At 42.2% G+C, this 22,662-nt stretch overlaps 1 protein-coding gene across 1 annotated transcript in view; it reads right to left on the bottom strand.

Moving 5' to 3' along the window:
- Positions 1 to 22,662, bottom strand: part of VPS50 (VPS50 subunit of EARP/GARPII complex) — a 96,411-nt gene that overhangs the window by 62,059 nt on the left and 11,690 nt on the right. The window contains exons 3-12 of the mRNA XM_048511067.1: positions 20,766 to 20,888; positions 20,237 to 20,308; positions 18,294 to 18,347; positions 15,825 to 15,895; positions 14,802 to 14,919; positions 14,676 to 14,711; positions 12,632 to 12,714; positions 4,945 to 4,987; positions 4,641 to 4,739; positions 2,260 to 2,400 (exon numbers count right to left, since the gene is read on the bottom strand). Of these exons, the coding sequence (XP_048367024.1) occupies positions 2,260 to 2,400; positions 4,641 to 4,739; positions 4,945 to 4,987; positions 12,632 to 12,714; positions 14,676 to 14,711; positions 14,802 to 14,919; positions 15,825 to 15,895; positions 18,294 to 18,347; positions 20,237 to 20,308; positions 20,766 to 20,888 (840 nt within the window). The remainder of the gene's footprint in view (positions 1 to 2,259; positions 2,401 to 4,640; positions 4,740 to 4,944; positions 4,988 to 12,631; positions 12,715 to 14,675; positions 14,712 to 14,801; positions 14,920 to 15,824; positions 15,896 to 18,293; positions 18,348 to 20,236; positions 20,309 to 20,765; positions 20,889 to 22,662) is intronic.

The raw sequence follows: 22,662 nt of genomic DNA on the forward strand, positions 1-22,662 counted from the left end.
ACTCCCAAAAGCTGCAAGCGGATAAACACCGCCGGATTTCCCTCTGCGTGTGGGCTCTTGGGTGTATTTATCTACAAAAAAATCTTAGAGACGTGCATAAATTTTCTAAACTTGGCAAAGATCTGCGGGACCTTTTCAGATTACTAAAGTGATTAATGACGCCACTGCCGCTTAGATTTGCCTAACTCTCTTAGTAACATTCATCCTGTCTTCCATTCCAGCTTGCTCAAGGAGGCTCCCGCTTCCGGGATGCCTGGCACGACCTCACCGGAGAGGCTCCCCACCGACTATTATTGATGGTCACAAGCACTACGAAATTGACGCTAGCCTGGGCTCTCGCTTTAATCGCATAGCGGCTTGCAATATTTAGTCTCTTGGGTGGGATATTCCTCTGGGTATAATCAATGGGTTTATTCCTAAATATTGACGCCCCACCCTTATTTCTGCTTTCCACGGCCAGCCTTTCATAAACCTGGGGGGGAGGGGTCTTCTTTAAGGGAGGCAGAGTGTAAAGGATTCAATGGTGTTGATGGTGAAGTAACCTTGAGTGCATTCCACAGCCCGGGCGATGGGCCAGCTTCATCGGCGGAGACTTTATCTTTGCGCGGGAGATGAGGACTCCGTTCCCATGGGAAGCAGGAGGGGGATGGGGTGAATGGTGTTATAACCTGTGCTTCTGGCGGGAAGTGTCATTCCTGCCACTACGTGTACGTGAGCTTTCTAAGATGTCTTAATAAACGGACTTTTACACCCAAAAAGCCTTTTATTTCTGCTTCTATGGAATTCCTTACAGTGTGCACATTTCCATTTTTTCAGTAGTAATTCTAGGTGTTCTAAAAATCAAAAGAAATTGACAATTTTGCAGCAGTTTACTATAACAATTCAATAGTAATTACTTAATTTCAGTCTTAAGTAGAGGAAGATTTTAAAGACAGCCATGAACAGTTACAACTGTGCTAGGATACTTTGGAGCACAATTATCAAAGTCATAAAGGGGCCAATTACCTAAAATTCAGCATGAGCTGGCACTTAGAAATCTGATTTTTCCAGGCCTAGAAATGAACGTGCATGAACTCACAACTCACAAATGTTTAAATGCTGATGTTTAAAAAATATATAATTTAACTGTCACTAAATAAGCTAGTATTTTGATATAGTCATGCTTTCAAGAGCTTCTTTAAAAGGAAGAATGGGAAGGCTTTTACGACTAGATTAATATACCCTTCATCCTGAGCTTTGAGGTTTTCCTCATTAATTTTTAATGGATTAAGTCCATAGGGAAGCATGTGGAACAAAAGCCTAGGATGTGCTAAGTTCACTGAGTCACACAAATTTGGCAAACCTAAATAATGTTTCATAAGACAAAAAGGCAGACTGTCAGCTGAGAATTGGCTAGACACAATTACTCAAATTATCATTAGAGGGCCAGTCTCCTCCCTCACTATCCAGCCAGCCAATTAAAACCCACTACTCAAACCCTGCTCTCTGTGCTCCTGCCTTCAGAGCTGAGGTAGGTGATGATCAGAGATAGGACTTTTCCTGTTGCTGCCACAGGAGGTGGTGATGGCTTAGACAGACATATGGATAGCTTTAAAAGGGGTTTGGACAGACATATGGAGAAGTTGCTCTATGGCTGCCAATTTTTATCTGCCTTGATCGGAGATTTCAAATGCCTTAGCAGACCAGGTGCTCGGGAGCAGCAGCAGCAGAAGGCCATTGCTTTCGCATCCTGCATGTGAGCTCCCAAAGGCATCTGGTGGACCACTGCGAGTAGCAGAGTGCTGGACTAAATAGATTCTGGTCTGATCCAGCAGGCTCTTTCTTATGTTCTTATGAGTGGTTCATTTTTGTGTGTGTTGATTATAATCGTAAGGCACCGCAAACAGGACTCTGAAGAGATAGAACAGAAAAAAATCCTAAATAAATATATAAGAGCTTAAAACTGTATGCTTTCTTCATAATTTTCCCTGAAACACAAGGGTTACACATCTTCACTTTTCACTGGTAGGAGGGCAGGCATCTGATGATAATATTGCATACTTGGTGACCAGTAGATGATTAAAGGCAAGGGCAATACATTCTAAATGAGTTATGTCTATCCGGAGTCATGTTCAAATCGCTTACTTTTCCCCCATGTTAAACCCATACAGTGATTAGCACAGCAGGTGCTCAGGGCAGAACAGGGTCTACAATCCTTTTTAGCAGAGTGCAGACACACATTCATGCAAAACATTTCAACCATTATCCATTACTACGTACTGTGCAGAGGTCCTTGTACTGAAGCTTCTGGAATTTGGTGTCTGTGTTTCCGGCACACAGCTCTACATACCCAAGGACCACTTGGAATACTGTGTTGTGAATGGCCTGAGTAAAGTGCATATGTAGTTGGTCCATCGCTGTCTGATGAAGTAAAGGGGTGGGGGGAGAACAAAATGCATCATTAGAAAGTCAGTTCCCTGCTTCCTGCACATTGGGCAGACTGCATGTCTAGAGGATTCCAGTACAGCTACCTTTTCTCTTACAAAAGTGAATAGGCGCTACCGAGGTCACCAGCGCCAGTGCCACTTAGCCAAGTACAACATGTTTATTCTCTCCCATACAAGTGAATGCCTCTCAGTGCTTTCTTGAGACAAAATAAAAGTGATTGCAATTAGTGGGTTGGATACTACCAGAGGGAAGACAGCTCCTTATATCCTCAAAACTGCTATCATAGGACTCTCACATATTAAAAATTTGGATTTATGTATTTATTAGAATTTGTTGGAAGCCACCCTTAGCCCACCAAGGGAAGGGTGGCATATAAAACTAATGAAATAAATATATACAAAAAAGCCATGCTGGATGGGGCTGCAATGAGAAGAAGAAGAGTTTGGATTTATACTCCACCTTTCTCTCCTGTAAGGAGACTCAAGGTGGCTTACAAGTTCCTTTCTCTTCCTCTCCCCACAACAGACACCTTGTGAGGTAGGTGGGGCTGACAGAGCTCCAAAGAACTGTGACTAGCCAAGGCCACCTAGCAGGAATGTAGGAGTGCGGAAACACATCTGGTTCACCAGATAAGCCTCTGCCACCCAGGTAGAGGAGTAGGGAATCAAACCTCCAGATCAGGATCCACCTGCTTTTGACCACTACACCTCATTAGGTTGTCCCTCATCTCTAGCCAGCAGAAAAACCAGCCAGAAGATCAAACTAGAAACGTCTTTGTAGACACTAGCACCAGAAACCAATATCAGAATTTAGTGTTCCTGAGGAGTCTTAGTGTTTTTTTTCCACAGGAGTTAACAGTTTCCAGAGTACAAATTATTAAGCACACTGGCAAACATCATTAGATTGGGGACATTTTACCGCAGCCCGCAGTACCAGCCAGCCAAAACTACCTTGGCAGCAGGCCTTAGGATGTACTTCATCAAGACACCCTGCAGGTCAAACAATACCATTCACAGCTTCTGCCGCAGCAACTTTGACAAAGGAAGATGAATGGACACTAGATGTCCAAGTGGCAGAGTGTATCTCATTCTGGAAAGCACACCGGGCAGGATTTGCATAAGTAATAGTCAATAAGCCTTACAGCAAAAAAGATTGAAGATTTCATAATTCAGGTGGAAAACCAGTTGGCTGCAGATAAAGGATAGATAGAATATGAAGGACTGTTGCCAATGTCAAAGAGGAGAACAATAAATCCTCTCACGATCTAGTACATCCACAATTATTTCTGCCACCAGTGAAAGGTCATTTAAGTAAAAGAAAACAAAGACATCTAACTGCAGGGACAGAGTAAAAGTGCAGGAGGTGGCTGGCAAGTCTCCCATTTGGTAGGTCTGACTGCCAGCGCAAGAAATCTTAAACACTTTCTCACCCATGTACCATCTTTAGCATCCACAGATCCCTTCCAAGTCACCCTAAGGAGCCTAAAACAATGTCAGCTATTTTCAAAAGGTAGATCTGTGTAAAAGCACAAACAATATGCTAGGGACGTGCAGCTGCTGAAGAATGATCAATCACATCAAGAGAATGATCAACTAATGCGAGTTGGGTTTCTTTCAAATATTCTATGTATATTTTTCTCTTGCAGTGGGTATACATGTCACCCTTGGGACCCAAAGATCTAGGCCAGGGGTAGGGAACCTGCGGCTCTCCAGATGTTCAGGAACTACAATTCCCATCAGCCTCTGTCAGCATGGCCAATTGGCTATACATCTGGAATTTAGTAGGATTTTAAAAAGACCTTGATGCAAGCATTAAAGCACTTGTTTTTGCTGGTTCAACAGTGTTACCCTAAGCAGAGATACAGCCTTCTAACTCCGCTGAAGTCACTAGGCTTAGAAGGTCGTAACTCTGCTTAGGTCAGCATTTGAATCATTGAAAGAAGTGTAGGGAAGCCCTTCTCTGCCCGACACATTGGAAACTACTACTGGTCAGATAATACAGCGTTGAGCTATCTAGATCGATGGTCTCACTCGGCAAAAAGCAGTTTCATAGGCTCATAATTAGCCAGTAATTGTAGAAAGCACATTCATACATTTTACTCATTTTTGTATTGTAACTACCCTTTATTTTCAACACCCGGAGGAGGAGCAAAAATAATTACAAAGACTAATTCCCAACTTATCAACACATGATTTCAAACCAAGTGTGCTAACCTGTGTTTTCCCCAGTAGTCTGTAAGCTTGTTGAACCTTTGTATAATGATTGATATCAAAGTTCTTGCAGATTTTGGAAAGCGCAACATCTAGCTGTTCCTAAAAAGTTTGTTTAAAAAAAAGTGAACACAGATGAAAGAAACAATCTGTTATAATTATACAATATCAAGCTACAATTTCATGCGGAAACATTCAATCTCTCCCCACACCCAAGCAAAGTGCTACCTGAATAGCTAAAGCCACTCAAAGTCAATATGCACTAAAGCATTCCCTTTCTGTAAAAATGCAAACAAAGAGCTCTCACCTCAATTTGCTCCAAAGTGTCTTGCAGTTTTGAATTCAATTCACTGCAAACAATAAAGTCCAACTTTAGAATCTGTCTAAAACCAAGCCATTAAGTTATATGAATGTTTCAGAACAAGGTGAATGTTTTAGCACTGCACTTTAATTTGGCACATCCTTTCAGGGCAATTTTCCTGACAATATGTCTGACATTTTGTTCTTGTTACCTCATGTGATGACAGGAGACACTTTTTTCCTCCAACAGCACTTCCAAAAAGCATCCATTATTATTATCCCTTAAAGTTCAGTTGTATGTTGAACATGTAGAGAAATCCACAAAGAAGAACAGCAGTATATCTGGGCTCCTTCAGATACATGTAATTCCCCAAGTTTATTAATGCCAGGGGATCTGTGCTTTCATGACAAAACTGAACTGAATTCAATGGAGAGATCCACCAAACCCCAAAATACCGGTAGCAACTTTGAGCATACATTTATTTTCATAATTAAGTTCAAAAATGGAAAAAAACACAATAAAACTGAACATCTGGCTATTTTTGTGCCAGTGGCATAAATTGACAGACAGACATTATAATTCAAGCAAAAAACAACTAGCCTTGAAAAAATGATTAATCCTATGAATTTTCTTTCCTGTTTTCTGTACATTATGCTGCTTAGCTTACTAGCTGTAAATATATGAATGAATAAGGGAAAGAACAAAAAGAATTTTCTATAAAGAAAATTCAAAGGAGCTGGGAATCTGCAGAGGAATTTGGTTTAGTGGGATATTTTACATTAGTAATGTGCTGCTATATGTGCAAGATTTTGGAATGGGGGTAACATTTATTTATTAGAGGTTTATACCCTACCGGCTTGAGGTGACCCAGTAAGATTCCATGGCACAGTAGGAATTCAACCTTTCCCAAATTCTAGTCAGACATTCTAACCACTATACCAGTGGTGGCGAACCTATGGCACGGGTGCCAGAGGTGGCACTCAGAACCCTCTCTGTGGGCACATGCGCCCAGAGTTCATCATGGGGGGACAGAAAATCACACACACCCCTCACACATATCTAGGCTGGCCTGGAAGTAAGCTTGGTTGCTGGCAATGGGGTTTGCTTCTGAGTAAACCCTGAGTAAATCCGTGATTCACCTATTCGAAGCGTTGCACGGTTGCTTCACCAAGCTTACTCCTGAGTAACGCACACCTCTGAGCCAACCATTTTTTCTAAACTAAAACCTCTGTATTCAGGTTAAATTGCCGTGTTGGCACTTTGCGATAAATAAGTGGGTTCTGGGTTTGCGATAAATAATGTGGGTACTCAGTCTTGAAAAGGTTTGCTATCACTGCACTATACCACGCTGTGGTCTGTAAAGCGTGGTCTATAAATCAGAGATTAAAATAAAACATTGATCTATGAGAATTTCCTCCATTTATCTATGTTCTCAGGCCCCCTGCACTGTCTCCAAAGGGACACGTTTGCATATAAACAAAGACTAAAGATTTCAGCCTCCATTATAAACATATCCCCTATCTAAACAGACCTTCTTTCTTTAAAAATCACTCGTGTAGCTACAGCATAACCATTCATACTGTAGAAAAGTAAAAATTCCCACTAAAAATGAGACTACACGTCATGATAATTTATGCACCCTCAAAGTATTGTCTCTTGTATTGATGCTTCACCTCAGATGCAGACTTCCTGTTGCTTCCAGCATGGCACGAATAAGCAGTAAAATCAGGACCTGGCACAGATATCCATTCACCCAGCTCAGGAAGAGAACTAATGCACTACTATACTTTCAAAAGTCATTGTCCATTACAAAATTGTCACAAGTGCTGTTAAACATCTGATTCAATTCTAGCAGTGAGAGGTGAAGAAGAGCCAGGAAGAATGAAGGAGAAAGCTGTTACTTTACAACTCCATGTTCTTTCTTGCAGTTATTTCCAACCTGAAGAACGTGGAAGCTGGGAACAATATGTTATGCTTAGAGCTGACTATTTTCAGGACAAAAAGTCTCTTTGGTACACTTCATATTAGAGAGAAGAAAAAATGCAACACAGATTCCACTTTGTATTTCAGTCAATTTACTCTGGTCTGAACAACGTGCACAGCTCAAATCTGTAACATGAAGCTAAATGTAATAGAGCAAGCTCTGGCAAAACGATTCAATCGAGAAAAGATGTAATTAAATATAGTCGCAAAAGTGATTTGTGGCATTAACTCAGTCAATTAATGCAAGTATATTAAAAGGTCTCAGTTTATCCTTGCCAATATTAACCTCACAGCAGGAGGTGGGGGGAAAGGAAACCATGCCAATAAAGGACACATCGGTGGATGAAAAGGTGCGAGTCACACACGTGGGGGATCCAGTTTCAAGCATATCAACAAGTGAGATCTCCTAATGGAGAAATTGCAGAACACACATATTTTAAAAAATTTTAAATTACAGGTGATTATAAGTCAATTTAAACCAAACTCACAACGCAAGAAAGGTCAAAGCATGGTTTGCAAAGCAATGGTAGGCTACCGTAACAGATAACGGTAAAAATATATATACTAAAAGATCAAAGTTTTTTTTCTCCACGTATGCATTTTAATTCAACTCTATTTTGAATGAAACCTCTTGGTTCTAAGGTTTTATGTGATTTGATCATTTTATTTGTTAGTTTTTGAACATGTCTGTACACCACCCAGAAGAATAGACAATATGGGAGGAGGTGAAGATATGTTGGCTGGTAGACAAGGAAGAAGAGAAGGCAGGAAAAAGGGAGAGGCTATGGGGGCTTTCAAGGAAATAGAATGGAAGAGAAATGTAATACCCCCCCTCCCCCCCACACACACACCTTTAGTTCTCCAACAGAAAAATCTGAAGCGGTTAACAAAAATACAGTTGGGTGGAAGCCTTCCATTCTTACTTTTTTCCAGCAAAGAGCAGAAGGCTGCCTGAGAAGGGAGGGCCAACGTGGCCATTTGGACCAACAAAGGAGATTTCATTCTCTCCCCTTCTGCTACAATTAGAGTGTCTGTACGATTTTCCTGAGTACAATAGGCTTGCCCTTTTGGTTTTGCAGCTCTCTAAATCCCACATTAATCTGAAGAACAATTTAGTATGGAATAAATATCTCTCTGTTCTTCTATATTTATTCCCATTGTGACTTCCATGCTGATCCATGTGTCAATCTGCTAAGAATCATGATTGAGAAATATGCAAAATCTGACTCCCACAAAACATTTCCCTGTCTCGTTCTTATATTATCACGAGGATTAACATCTGTTTCTGCCCTCATGCTCAAGAAGGCACTAAAAGCATTGTGCGCTTTTCCCCTTCATTGCCAGATAGTTCTGTGTTACTGTTATTTGTCATAAAAGTTGTCCAAGATATATAATTTGTATCAGGATTTCTGGACTTCATTTCTTTTTCAAACATCCAAGCTGCATTCACACCTCAGCCCCCACTATGACATGAATTAGCTCCAAATCCTTGAGCTGTGCGTTACCTTTGTCCTTTAGGAAGTCTTCAATCCAACCCCAATTTGTTGTGACATCTGAACTTCCAAACAAACTGGAGTTTGCTTTTTGCCACAAACTAGAGTTAGACTGTGGTTTAGGCTCCAGTTTGTGAGCACGAGATGAATCCCGAACAAAGCCTACACCTTGAATCTTAACACATCCATGATGCCTGAGTAAGACTTCCTTGTTCAGAGACAAACTACCACTCAATGCCAACTGCTGGTAAGTAACAGCAGAGGGAGGCCATGACAGCTGCTTCCCACGAGGGAAAACAGACACTGGATTATTGGCTCAATCCAGCAAGGCTCTTCTTACATTCACTCTTGGCTCTGTGTGCGAAGGAAGATAGGAAGAAGTATACGAGCTGAAGAAATTAGTTCATTCACAAGAACTAATTTTGGCTTCTTCACATCTGAATGCTGCCGACATCTTACAGTTTTCCCCCTTCCCCCTTGCCTCTCTTCTCAGGAGCCTCTCCCTGACCCAGGTATGTCTCCTTCCAAGATCACGCTACTCCACGGGCAGGCAAAGGGAAAAAGCACACTGGGTCAATCACTTTCCTAGTGAGAGATCTCCTTTTAATTTTCTAACCATTATGATTAGGAATGATTGACTGAAGTGATGAAGCCAAAGTATTAGGAATAAAACAGGTATTTAAATATCTGCTACAACCCCAAAGTCAGAATGAGTTAGCTCTCCTTACATTCTTAAACCCTGAGACGTAAATCATATTGGGCTCAGTGTGTATATTTTACTCTGAATGAAGAGTAGCAACCGATCTGAGCAGCTTGTTCAAGGGTCAGACACCTAGAATTATACACCAAATCTATACACAACTGTAATTCATTTTGCAAAGGGGACATATTTTTAATAACTGGCATGATTCCAGTTGTAGAAGATTACACCATGCAAATAATGTATTTCACAGGATTAGAAAGTCTATTGGGAATGGTCTACAAGTCATAGAAATGATTTTGAAAATTAATCCATTGGTTGGAGACAAATATTGCTGAAAAGAGACGAAGATCAGCAACGCATGAAAATCTTCTCTTACCTACAGAAATTCTATCTGCTCTTTCCCAGAATTATATGGCTTTAAGCAGAAATTGCCTTCACGTTTCCCAATTTTATTTATTTAGAGCACTTTTAAATGCTGGCTTTCTCTAGTCACAGACACAAGCTGAGTTACAGTGCTGATTAGAACAAGCCACCAAATCATTATTAAAAGCACCACATCAACTTCAAATTGATACATAAAGTAAATAAAGACAGTATACTCTGACAACTATCAGTGATTCAACAAAACACTCCACAGGTGGCTGTTTGGGTTTTCTAGCTGTGTGGCTGTGGTCTTGTAGTTTTTGTTCCTAACATTTCATCCACATCTATGGCTGGCATGGTGATATGCCTCTGAAGATACCAGCCGTAGATGCAGGCAAAACGTTAGGAGCAAAAACTACAACACCACAACCACACAGCCAGAAAACCCATGACAACCAGTTGATTCTGGCATGAAAGCCTTCACCAATACAGTACACTCCACAAATTGAACTGAAAAGCACTCCAAAGCAAGTCAGCCATAAGACCTTCATGGAACGTTAACAACCTGGGCTCCTTCTTAACATGTTCAAGATGGCTACTCTACCATTCAAGGGAAGCCCTCAAAGCATGCATGAATAGGTAACTCCTCTAACCCACTTGTAGAATACAATGCCAGGTTGTCCCTGGCCAGCAGAACAAAGCTACTACTTGGGCATGTGCCAGAAAAGGTAGTCCCATGGTTCCCATGCCACAGGTGAGAATCAGTCCCTTGAACTGAACTCAAGAATACCAAGGCAGCCAGTGCAATGTTCTAAAGAAAGGAATAATATATAGCACATAAGCTGCTGCATTTCCCACCAACATATTTGATTTATAGGCCATCCTTCCTCTTACAGACTCAGGGCAGCTTACAACAGTTAATTAGAGGAGGAGGAGGAGGAGGAGAAGGAGAAGAGGAGGAGGAGAAGAGGGGAGGAGGAGGAGGAGGAGGAGTTTGAATTTATATCCCCCCTTTCTCTCCTGCAGGAGATGTAAAGGGGCTTACAATCTCCTTGCCCTTCCCCCCTCACAACAAACACCCTGTGAGGTAGGTGGGGCTGAGAGAGCTCCGAGAAGCTGTGACTAGCCCAAGGTCACCCAACTGGCGTGTGTAGGAGTGTACAGGCTAATCTGAATTCCCCAGATAAGCCTCCACAGCTCAGGCGGCAGAGCTGGGAATCAAACCCGGTTCCTCCAGATTAGATACACGAGCTCTCAACCTCCTACGCCACTGCTGATTGATCCATTGATCCATAAAACTACAGGATAATCTAGAATAACTAATTATCTTCAAGGGTAGTGGCCTGTAGAACATGTAACCTTGCAATGGACTCATGATCAGTACAATTAGCTCAGCTGAGTCCAGGAACAGGAACAATTTCTGGGCAAGAAAGAGCTGGAAAAATGCACTTTTCCCACAGCACCAACCAGCAAGAGAGCAAGGTCCAATCGTCTCTCTAAATTCCCAACTGAGTCAAAGAGTGGAAAACTCACTGTCTCCAGCATGGGGAGCCTCACACCCTCCAAGACCTTGCCAGCCTGTATCACTTCGATCTTTTCTAAATTCTTCTCTAATCTGAAGCTATCTTGACTGGAAACTCTTTTGCTTTCAACAAAGAAAGCAAAGATTATCAAGATACTTTATCTGCTACTAAATTTCCTCTTACGTGTAACATTCTGTTTATCATGCCACCAGGTCACAGGATCTTTTTTTAAAAAAACCATATACATTTATAATATGAGCCCTAGGGTCAGTGGTGGGATCCAAAAATTTTAATAACAGGTTCCGATGGTGGTGGGATTCAAACAGTGGCGCCGCTGCACACGCGCACCTCCAGTCCCTATTGGGCAGGGAGGTTGCTTTAGTAACCCCTTCTCGGCACTCAGAAAAAATTAGTAACCACTTCTAGAGAACTGGTTGGATCCCACCTCTGCCTAGGGTACCCAGTTTCCAACAGTGCTGTCAAGGGAATAAGGAGCTAAATTCACAGCCAAAGGAATTCTATTAGTCTTGATGTAATTTGGAAAATCTATCACAGTGACACAATGACACAGGACTTTTACAAACATGTGGGTTCCTCTTCATTGAGCATAAATTTCCTTTGGGTTTGAGTCTCAGTTATGCACATGTTTTGCTCTCTTCAGCAGTCACCCCTCCCCCAGATCAGAGAATCCCCACAATTTCTGAAACCTGTTTAAGCGCAACTGTCTCTCCCTTCACAGGGAAAGCGAAGGAGATCCATTGTGTTAGCCGTTCTTCAGGTTTTCTCGCTCCTCCCTGCCTTCCTCTGACCACACCACAGCAGTTCTTCCCACTCTTTAGGCCACCATTTCAAAACGATCCGAAAGGCTTTTTTATTTTAATGCTGGAGGTCTACTGCTGGAGCGATAGATCTTGTGAAACTGACATGAAGGGGGGGGGGGGGAGACATGAAGGGGGGAAGACAAAAGGGTGGGGAAGACAGCAGGCAATCTTCCCAAATGGAGGAAACAGTGGGCAAAATGGCAGATCGGATTGGGGCACTTCACAGGGTAAGAAACCTGGTGTAAACAAAAAAAACTGCGAAAACAAACACTGAGAAGCAAACAGCCACAGGATAAGAAGTGCATGCGTGAATGGCCAGTTTCATAAGCTTCACACATGTGTGGAGCATTCAGATATCTGTGTCTCTTTCCAGAGCGGGCTGGTTATTCTTGCTTTACTAAGTATTTTGAATGGCACTGTGAATAAAGATAAGTCTTAAGCTGCTACCTCAGCAAATGCATTATGCAGCACCACACTCCTCAGCCTTCAGCACAAAACATTAACATTAAAAAAGGGAAGATCTGTCCAGAATAATTATTAAGCCACTTAGAAGCATGTGACATCGGCATTAACAGCAGCCGCTACATGCATTCAGGAAATTTCATAATGTAAATTGCACTTTACGAGCTTTAAAAACAAAACAAAAAATACCTACGCCTGTCATTCTAACTAGAAAATTAATTTACAGCCAGGCTGCCACAGCACATTCAAATTAGCTGGCAATTCCCTAAAGTGCTGCATGTTCCTTCTCAGCCCGTGGTATAACAGAAGAATGGGAAGTGTGTCGGAGAACATCTGCCACCTTACCTTATGCAGCTGTAGTGTTTGAATGTGCTGGCAGCTTTCTGGCATTCAAGGCACAACTGTATAGCCCCTGGATAATCCTCCTCCTGAGGGAAATAAAAAATACATTAGCACACACAGAGAGAGAGAGAATCATCTTCCAGCCACACTTTTGGCATAATGTGCACAGGGACAGCTCATCTGAACAAGAGCCAGCGTGGTGTAGTGGTTAAGAGCAGGTTCTAATCTGGAGAACCAGGTTTGATTCCCCACCTGAGTGGCAGAGACTTATCTGGTGAACCAGATGTGTTTCTGCACTCCTACATTCCTGGTGACCTTGTGCTAGTCACAGTTCTTAGGAACACTCTCAACCCTATCACCTCACAAAATATCTATTGTGGGGAGAGGAAGGGAAAGGAGTTTACAAGCCACCTTGAGACTCCTTACAGGAGAGAAAGGTGGGTATAAATCCAAACTCTTCTTCTTTTCTGGTTAACTGTGCTTGTTGGTGCTAACTTCCCAAAATGCAGGATCTGGCCATAAAGTTGCCCATGATTGGCCTGCAGGAGTATCATCCTTAAAGGCTGAGTAGCATTCAGAGTTTCACAGAAGGAAAAGCTCCACCCTGTGTGGGCGTTCTTTTCAGTGCATTTCTGTTGTTGAAAGAAAACCACTGATGCTATCTTCTCTGAGTAGCTGCGGGCAAGTAGGGAAAGATATACCTACATCTCCTCTTGCAGAAAAATCCTGCCTTAAATAAAGGAAGAAATTGAAAGCCACATCACCTAACCTATGAAATATCTAGGAATGGATCAGCCAGCCTTTTCTGTCAAAAAGCAGCCGGGGGGAGAGCTACAATTCGCATCAAGGCTGTGGCACTGGGAAGAGAGGAATTTAATCCTGACCACATCCCCAGCAAAACAGCCACACCTCCTACAAACTGCTATTAGCTCCAAAAGAAAAGGAAATATCCTACCTGACTTTGTTTTTTACTGCCAGAACTAACAGCATCTCAGAGTAGACTATCAGGGGAAGTATTAAACACAGGTGTATTCAAACACAGGCAATAGATACAATCTAAAATTAAGCCCCCGTCCCCTTTAAACACTTAAAAAAACAACTGTTTCCTCATAACACTTAGTCCAGATCCATAAGCTGTCCTCATAAAGTACCAGGACTGCCCAGTTCCCTGCATGCCTTCCAAGCCAAGACTGCAACAGCTCTGAAGGATGCCATAAAACGCAAGGTAAGCAGAGAGATCAGAGTTCTCTATGACAATGACTACCAATAAGCAGAGGATCCCCTCAGATACTGTAACTGGAAAGTGGTAGCAGAAAGCAAAATCTCACAGATCCAAAATTCAAAATTTATAAATTGTCTGAGAGAAGCGAGCTCCCTTATAAGTTAGTCTAGGGAGGCCTAATTAAGTACAGCAAAAGAAACAGAAGACTGGCAGCATAAAGGGAATCACCTGCTGTTCACTTTTCCTCCTAGAGAGGCTAGAGAGCCAGCGTGGTGAAGTGGTTAACAGCAGGTGCACTCTAATTTGGAGAACCAGGTTTGATTCCCTGCTCTGCCACTTGAACTGTGGAGGCTTATCTGGGGAACCAGATTAGCTTGTGTACTCCAACACATGCCAGCTGGGTGACCTTGGGCTAGTCACAGTTCTTTGGTGCTCTCTCAGCCCCACCTACCTCACAGGGTATTTGTTGTGAGGGGGGAAGGGAAAGGAGTTTGTAAGCCCCTTTGAGTCTCCTTACAGGAGAGAAGGGGGGGATATAAATCCAACTCCTCCTCCTCCTCCTCCTCCTCCTCCTCTTCTTCTTCTTCTTCTCCTCCTTCTTCTTCTTCTCCTTCTTCTCCTCCTTCCGACCATGGTAGTGACAGCTTTTCCTCTGGACAGGTACAGCTGCTGCAGGTAGTGTGGGCAAGTCATATAGCAGCCAGGTCTTATCTTTTTCAGAGACCTACAGTCCAGGATGGTAGCTGCCAGCCTCTAGCACATTCAGAATTCATAAGAATACCAGCCTTTCACCAACATTTACATTCTGGGCTGAACTATTCTTACCTCCAACATTTCACTTAAGCGTACATCAGTTTGTTGCTGAAATTGAAGAAAAAGAGAAGCAGGTTACTGCAACTGATGCTACAGTTAAACTGTCTTAATAGATCGCCAGACACAGGCTGTTCTTACCAGAGTTTTTATTGTTCTCAGGGACTTGAGCAGCCCCATCAGCAGCTGACGTTTTCGTTGGTTGGCGAGAAGGCCCAGGCTGGCTTGAGTAAAACCTTCCTTCGCAATATTCAGATGTCTGCAGGTGAACACACACACACACACCACAGTCAGACTAGTGATCATGGAAGTCAAAGTTTGAGTGATGGATCAGTTACCAAAGTTCTAAATCAGAGATTAGAGCCAATATACACTATAGAACACCTGAGCGATAGTCCCAAGCTGAAAGGTCAACAAATCTCTTTCAACACATTCAAACAGGATTCCACAAAAACATAAGCCGCCCAATCTATAGTGCAATATATGCACAGGACAGCCTCCTTACAACATCGTTTACTAAAAGAAGCTTCTACAAGGGGACCAAATGAAGAGCTCCTGTCTCAGTAGAGTGAAGTTAACCCTGGTACTTGGGGGAAGGGGACACTAAAACATGTGCATTCAACCCCATGGGGCCTAAGCACCCCGTGGGCCTATGGGAGAGCAGGGAAGTGGGATCAGAAGTCAGATCTAGGAGAAGGGAGGGGATAAAAGACGGAATAGAGCCAGAGGGAGGGGAAGAGTGAAGGAGAGTTTGAGCCAAGAGTGAAACACTGTAACTTAGAGAAGGACAGGGAAGTAGAGACGAATAGGACTTGCAAGGCTCAGAAAGACATCAATTCCAGATGACAAGACTAGAAAAAATTAGTTTTCACCAGGAGGTTACTTGCTTTCATTACCACTGATAGTAGATGACACAATCTCAACTTTGGCTCCCACCAGAAAGGCCAGCCGCCTGCCAAGGCCTGATACGCCTACCCGGTCCACAGGCATTAGCCCTGTGGTTCCACAAGCTGGCCAACTGCACCAATGGGATCAAGGATGGACAGAAGACAGCCCAAGAAGGGGAAGGAGGGACACCATATCTGCACAGCATATCTGCCAATCCCTGGCCAGAAGGAGGAGGGGGAGCTTCACATAGCAGTTAAGAAAAAACTTTTACTGTACCGTCTTCCATTTGTGCAAATGACTGCAGCTAACTGAAGGCCAGTTTGTAACGATGTCACTCGTTCAAGTTCCTACAAAAACATAACAGCATTTAATTTATTTACTTACTTACTCCAAAATTAAAGTCACTGTGTTAAAAGGTGATGCTCCTCCAAACTTATTGTTAATTCACATGAGCACAGTTGTTAAAAAAAATCTTAACCAGTAAAAAGCAGCATGGGCCTTAAACCAGCAAAGGAATGATCATGGTACAAGACCATGCCTGGATCTGTCAATTTTCTCAGCATCGCACATTATGCATTATCAGGGTTAATGTATGTAGCCAACAAGAAAATGATCCTTCAACTGAAGGGGAAATTACCTACAAAAATACAGTTAAGTACTGCTAGCCCAATGTGACTTGATACTATTCATTGTACCTACTAAATTCAATCTCTGTTTACGTAGGATGTCAGTATGTGTTAACAAGCTGTCAAGTCACTTCTACACTATGGCAACCCTAAGAATTAATTACCTTCAAACCATCCCATTGTTAACAGCCTTGCTCAGGTCTCGCAAACCAAAGGCCATGTCTTCAACTTTTCCAAGTGTTATGACCTTTTCCAGTGACTCTTGTCTTTTCATGAAATGGCCAAAGTACAATAGCCTTCCTGTTTTCACAGAAATCCTCTGAGTTACATACAGCTCACCCTTGCTTGACAACAGCTGCCCACTCATTAGCTCCTTGACTTCCAACTTTAATACATCAATTCCAGATGACAAGACTAGAAAAACTTAGTTTTTACCAGGAGGTTATTCGCTTTCATTACAACTGATAGTAGATCAGTTGGGGTCATCTTCCAGTTTATTCTTCTCATGCCAAAAGAGCCCTACAAAACTTTCCAGTTAATGGTTGGTAGAATATGCTTATGTTTGGACAACTCATATCAAGTAAAAACACATTTGGCATTCAGGAAGTATTCTTATCGCCACAACAGGCTTAAACAATCCCTTTGGAGCCATTAGGCAGCCATGCTTCAGTGTAGATCTAGGCACAGGACTATTTTTAAACTGCTGCTACTAAACAGGACTATTTATGCTGCTGCTGCTAACATTAAATACCTACTTTGTTTGTTTTATGTGTGGGTAATAATCCTTCAAGGAAATAGAAGCATTTAAAAGCCAATAGTGCGAACACTAAAGGCTAAGTTCCACATTATAGTTTTGTGGCTAGCATAAATAAAAACATACCTCAGAGCAAAAAAAGCTAACCACACAAGTTATTTTATAGTAAATACGGTACTGATCTCACCTCTCAGGATGGGTGACAGTACTTAGCATCTATGAGTTCTAAGAGATGCCAAAGAAAATCACCCTTCCAGCAAAATGCTCATTAGTAGCACAGGAATGGACAGCCACAGAGAAAGCCCTCCTGAGCTATCCCTCCCCCCACAGCGTCAGGGGAAGGGACCACCAAGGAGAGTTTCCTGCTCGATCTCAGGTGCTCCTTCAGATAGGTTGGACCCAAGCCATTTAGGGAGACTAAGGAATATAATAAGGAGTCTAAGGAAGAAGAGGAATGAATGGGCCTGTCCATCACTCCTCATCAGTTATTTCTCAGTGGAAGCCAAGCCACACTGTACCATAAGCAAGACTCATGATGGTGCTATCGGTGCCACATTTTATGTTAGTTAGGATACCATAGTGCTTGGACAGGGCAACTGGATAGAAAGGAAGATGGTATTCTACATCTCAGCTACTCTAGCTATATTTCTGTAGAGGACATTCCTTACATGGAAAAACTGACAGGCTGGTTCATAAAACCAAAGTCTATCTGCAGTTCATGGGTCAAAAAGTATGAGGGAGATAGGATTTAATTGTTTTTGAAGAATGCAAGAAACTGGAAAATTACACGGGATATAAAAACGAAATTGTTCTCCAATTGCTACAGCAATATTTCATCATTGGGATATGCTGGAGCCCTTTAAAAAGGTTAAAACCAAGCTTGGGGAAAGTACTTGACTTACTTGGTCTTTCTCCAAAATATTCTCAGCTTATTCAATTCCAAGCTGCTGAGATTCATGAAAGCAACAGCCAACATATTTGGGTTAGGCGATCCTACCATTAACTGTCATCACAGATACAAATGTTTTGCACCGCAAAATGTACATTTCTCCACCTTAATGTTTTGCAACCAACATTAGGCCAATGAAGAAAATTGGGGTTTATTAATGAAATTAATTATGGTAATTATATATTGATCAAAACGGCATAAGTGCACCGTTGCTGGGATCAAGCATAGGTTTTCAAATATATGTGCCACAGATTTCTGAGATTAAAACAACAATTTCCCTTTTCACTAAAGCATGCACAATTATGGTTAATGGAAGTTATTAACTGGACTGAATTACATTTGTCATAGCACTTGGTAAACCACACAATGCTTTTACTATAACACATTTCTCCCAGCACCCAGTTCACCCGCCTTACCTTCACATAGGCGGGCTGTTTTTCAAGTATCAAGTCAGCTACCTTTTTGGATACCTTAAAATAAAATGTTACAATGAAGAACACAAATCATGGGAAATACAGCATTTGAGCAAAACTATTGTGCTTCAAGTACTTTGAAGAGTATCAGAAATCTTTAATAAACCACAAGTTGTATCAGAAATTCTTCAAAATTATCAGCAGGACTAAACGCATTACATTAAAATATTTGCAAGTCTAAATGGTAAATAAAACTCAAAGAACAAGCAGAATTATAGACTCTTTCAGGAAATCAGCAGCCATACTGAAAATAACCTCCTACCCTTTCCCAACTAAAGCGCACATTTGAATAAAAATTAACCCGGACAATGAAGCTTAATATAGTCTGTTTACCATGTTATTAGTGTGTACTCATAAATGATTCACCTTTAAAGGGGGTTTAAACAAATCCACTTTTTGAAAATAAATGCACTACCCTGGAAGCAATTTACACAATGTAGCAACTACTGCTTGCATGCTACTCATAATTTATTATTTTTCCTTTAACGTGCAGAATATCCTTTCCTCTTTCAGGGTTCCAGTTACATCTTGTGCTTTGCTAGCACTGAACTCCATAAGCATCTTTGTGCTGTCACATCCACCACAAGGACACAGAATTAAGTACATTTCATTTTCAGTCTCAAGACATTCCTTTCTGCAAGTCAATCCATGAAGTTTGGCGTGCATCCAGCAAAGAGGAGGACTCTCCATCTCTCTCAACATGACTTCCCACACAAACACTCAGCAGAATTTAAAGAAAAGTTCAGTGAAGCAATTCAGATAACTCAAGCAAACCAAAGCCCCCAAATACAGCCCAGACAGCAAGGCTAGCCATCTTGAACTAAGTTTGAAGGATCCACCAACTGCCTATTCCATCCTCCTCCCTTACAGCATTGACGAGGCCTCTCTTGCTACAGGTAATGCCACGGAATGCCAGCTAAAGAAAGAGAGAGCAAAGAACGGAGCCAGGGAGGCAGGCATCCTCCAAAGATTCGCAGAAAAAAATAAGAACCTTCTTTTTCGATATCCCTTCCACTTCTCTTATCCTGTATATTTTTATTTGGTGCTTCTCTTCTTGATGCCTAATAAAGGTTACTGAACTGAAGAATTTCCTTGTAACACCCTCATTCTTCAAAACAGGGACCAATGTTGAGGAATTTTGCAAGCCGTGGTCCAGCATCCTACCCTACCTGATTTCAAAGACTACAGCACATTTGTTCTTTTGGTACACAGGTGTCAAACTCGCGGCCCTCCAGATGTTATGGACTACAGTTCCCATCATCCCCTGCCAGCATCATGCTGGCAGGGATAATGGCAACTGTAGTCCATAACATCTGGAGGTCTGCAAGTTTGACACCTGTACTCTAGAAGCACACAGTTGTCCCACTTTCATTGTGCATTTATTGCATACTTTGGCAGGTGGGATATGAAGGTGGCAGGGCAGTACTCTGCATTACCATTCATTATTCATGCACACGCATTGGAACTCATGTGCACAACGAACAAACTCAGCCAGAAAAATCAGCAGCAGCAGAACATGCTACAAGCCAAGTTGGACACAGAATGTTATTTGAATGCACAGAGATTCTGGACCGCTCTGACAGCCACTACATCAGACTACAGCTGTAAACTGCATTGGGTCCCTTCAGGTAGAAAGCAGGGTTCAAATGGATAAATAAGAAATCAATAAAACACCAGGGCTATCCCAAGTAAACAGGGGCAGTTGGAGCATTTGGATATGTAGACAAAGGCCAAAGTGGAGCTTGGGAAAACAGACAAGTTTGAGAGATGCTTTAAATTGCCAGGCTGTGCTGAAATTGCAAAACTGCATTTAAGTTAGAGTCAGCTATCTTTCTTGCTTTCAGAGAAGAATTAATGACCTCATGGAGGGAATCCATTCTACTTACAGCTGCTTGTTGTTGCTTTAATTTGTCTCTGTACTCTTCCAGTTCTTGAAGACTCAGCACAGGGGGTAGCTTCTGTGTGTAAAGAACAAATAAAAATGTTCATGTACAAGCCACTCAATTGTTCTGTTATTTAGAGATCAGTGAGTACCGGGAGATGGCACAGTCCGTGCCCACTAGATATCTTCGTTTACCAAGCAACTAAAGAAGTGACTCTGATATTTTAAGGACAGAAGGAAAATACAGATCCTGTACAGTAATGAGGAACATCTTTAGAAGCAGTGTTCCAATTCAAAAAAATCAGAATATGTCAACATGATCTAGCAGTGAGGGTGATGGGTCAACATCGGGAAGACCTAAATTCAATCTCCACTTGGCCATGAAACTCACTTGATAACCTTGGGCCACTCAGACTCTCAGCTTAATCTTCCTCACGGGACCGTTAGGAGAATGAAAGGAAGGACGGACTATACACACCACCTCAAGGTCTCTGGAGGAATGGCAGGATGAAAATGTGATAAACTTTTCTTACCTCCAACTCGTACTTAACAACATCAAAGGAATCATTGGAAAAATAGACCTCTTCAATGCTGTTAATTATTTCTTGCTGCGCCTGAGGATCAGTTGGTTGTTCCCGAAGCTCTCGAAGTTCCTCCTTAACACAGATTACATGGAAATAGTGTTACAATGTTTAGAAAGCAAACAACATGCAATTGACAATGGCCGTTTACAAAGAGCTTGGTAACAGCAACAATACGCCTACACCTCTTACTGTTTTGAATAAAGAGCACTGTGTGCCAAAGCCTCTTTCTTTCCTAGGGCAGAATGCCCTGACTCCGTTACCTGGACCATTGCAGGATGCCCATAATAAATGTCGCTTACTCTCACTAGTAATAGAGCCAATAACAAAAGCTGGGACTCCCTTCTGGTCTTTCAACATTCCAGCGTAGACGGGAACGGCTCTTCTGAAGAGGGTTTCCCCCACTGTATTAGAAGACACAAAAAGAGCCTCCATACAAGGTTGCCAAAATCTTAACTGAAACTTGGAGTGCCACATTCCACCAACAACGCCAATAAAACTCCCTTTTTCTGCTGCCAGGGATAAGAAGGGATTCTGCTGCCAGGGATTTCTGCTGCTGTTGAAGAAGAAGAGGAGTCTGGATTTATATCCCCCCTTTCTCTCCTTCAGGAGACTCAAAGGGGCTTACAATCTCCTTGCGCTTCCCCCTCACAACAAACACCCATCTCCTATTAGCTCCCATTGGAAACAATGGCAGATGGGGGCACCCCCTTTGGGAGTCCATAACTTTGGACCACCTGAACCAAACCTCACCTAACTTGGGTGGTATCATCAGGAGAGTCCCCCGAAAACTCCCTGAAATTTTGGTGCTGCTAGCCTAAAAACTGCTTCCTCTGCAGACCAAAAACTGAAAACACTAAAAAATATAAAACGCAAACCTGAAATTTTTGCTCCCCCCAGGCGCGCGCCCAGTGCAACATGCACCCCTGACCTCCTTGTAGCTACACCTCTGATCACAGTACATTTGCATAGAACATCTGACCACTTTAAACAGTATTGCTTTAATCTTCCCTTTGACTTCTTTCTGACAAAGCAGACACCAATCGGTAACAATCTGCAAACTGCAATCACACCATCAACTCATAACATTTGCATCAAAGAGGACTTGTTGGCTATGAAACAATCAAGAATCAGCCCACTGTTGCATATGCTCCCTGAATTCTCTTGCTAGTCTTCATCACATGCAAATTCTCTATCCCCTCTTCAGGCCCAACTGTAATTCAAGGTTACATCTGGACTTACAATATCAATACACTAGCCTAGCTCAGACTAGCATTTCCAAACCCACAACTAATAATCACAGTTGCAAACTTTGGTTTGAGTAATTACGACTGATTTTTAATATTGGTTCGTTTCTAAAATGGGGAAAGAATCTGCACGAGGAGGAGGAACACGCAAGACCACAGAGGGCATCGAGTCTCCAAAATCGCAAACAAGACATCGGCGCTGGGCTTTTGGGGGAGGTCACCAGTATTAAAAAGAAGACTGGAAGACTTTATCCTCAAAACATTTTTCTCTTGCTGTTGCTATGACAAATGGGCATACAGCCACAGTCAATTTTTGTATCTCATAACATGAGAAGCAAGTCTAATCTTAGCCTAGGAGGGCTGACAGCATATGTTATTGTGTTATTGTGAAGGACGGCACTCTCAGTACCAGCCTAACAATGAGTTCTCTTATTCCTCGCAGGCTGCTGAGGATCTGCCTACTGGAGATGTCACGCCAAAACAATGCTAAAGGGATTCTTAACCCAATATATACGACAGAAACCCAGAATGGTGTAATGGCTAGTCTGCCTTGAAAGCCTTTGGAGTGACTTGCACCAGTCACACACTCTCAGCTTAACCAA

Source organism: Sphaerodactylus townsendi, linkage group LG11 (genome assembly GCF_021028975.2).
Source record: "Sphaerodactylus townsendi isolate TG3544 linkage group LG11, MPM_Stown_v2.3, whole genome shotgun sequence".
Classification (NCBI taxonomy): Eukaryota; Metazoa; Chordata; class Lepidosauria; order Squamata; family Sphaerodactylidae; genus Sphaerodactylus; species Sphaerodactylus townsendi.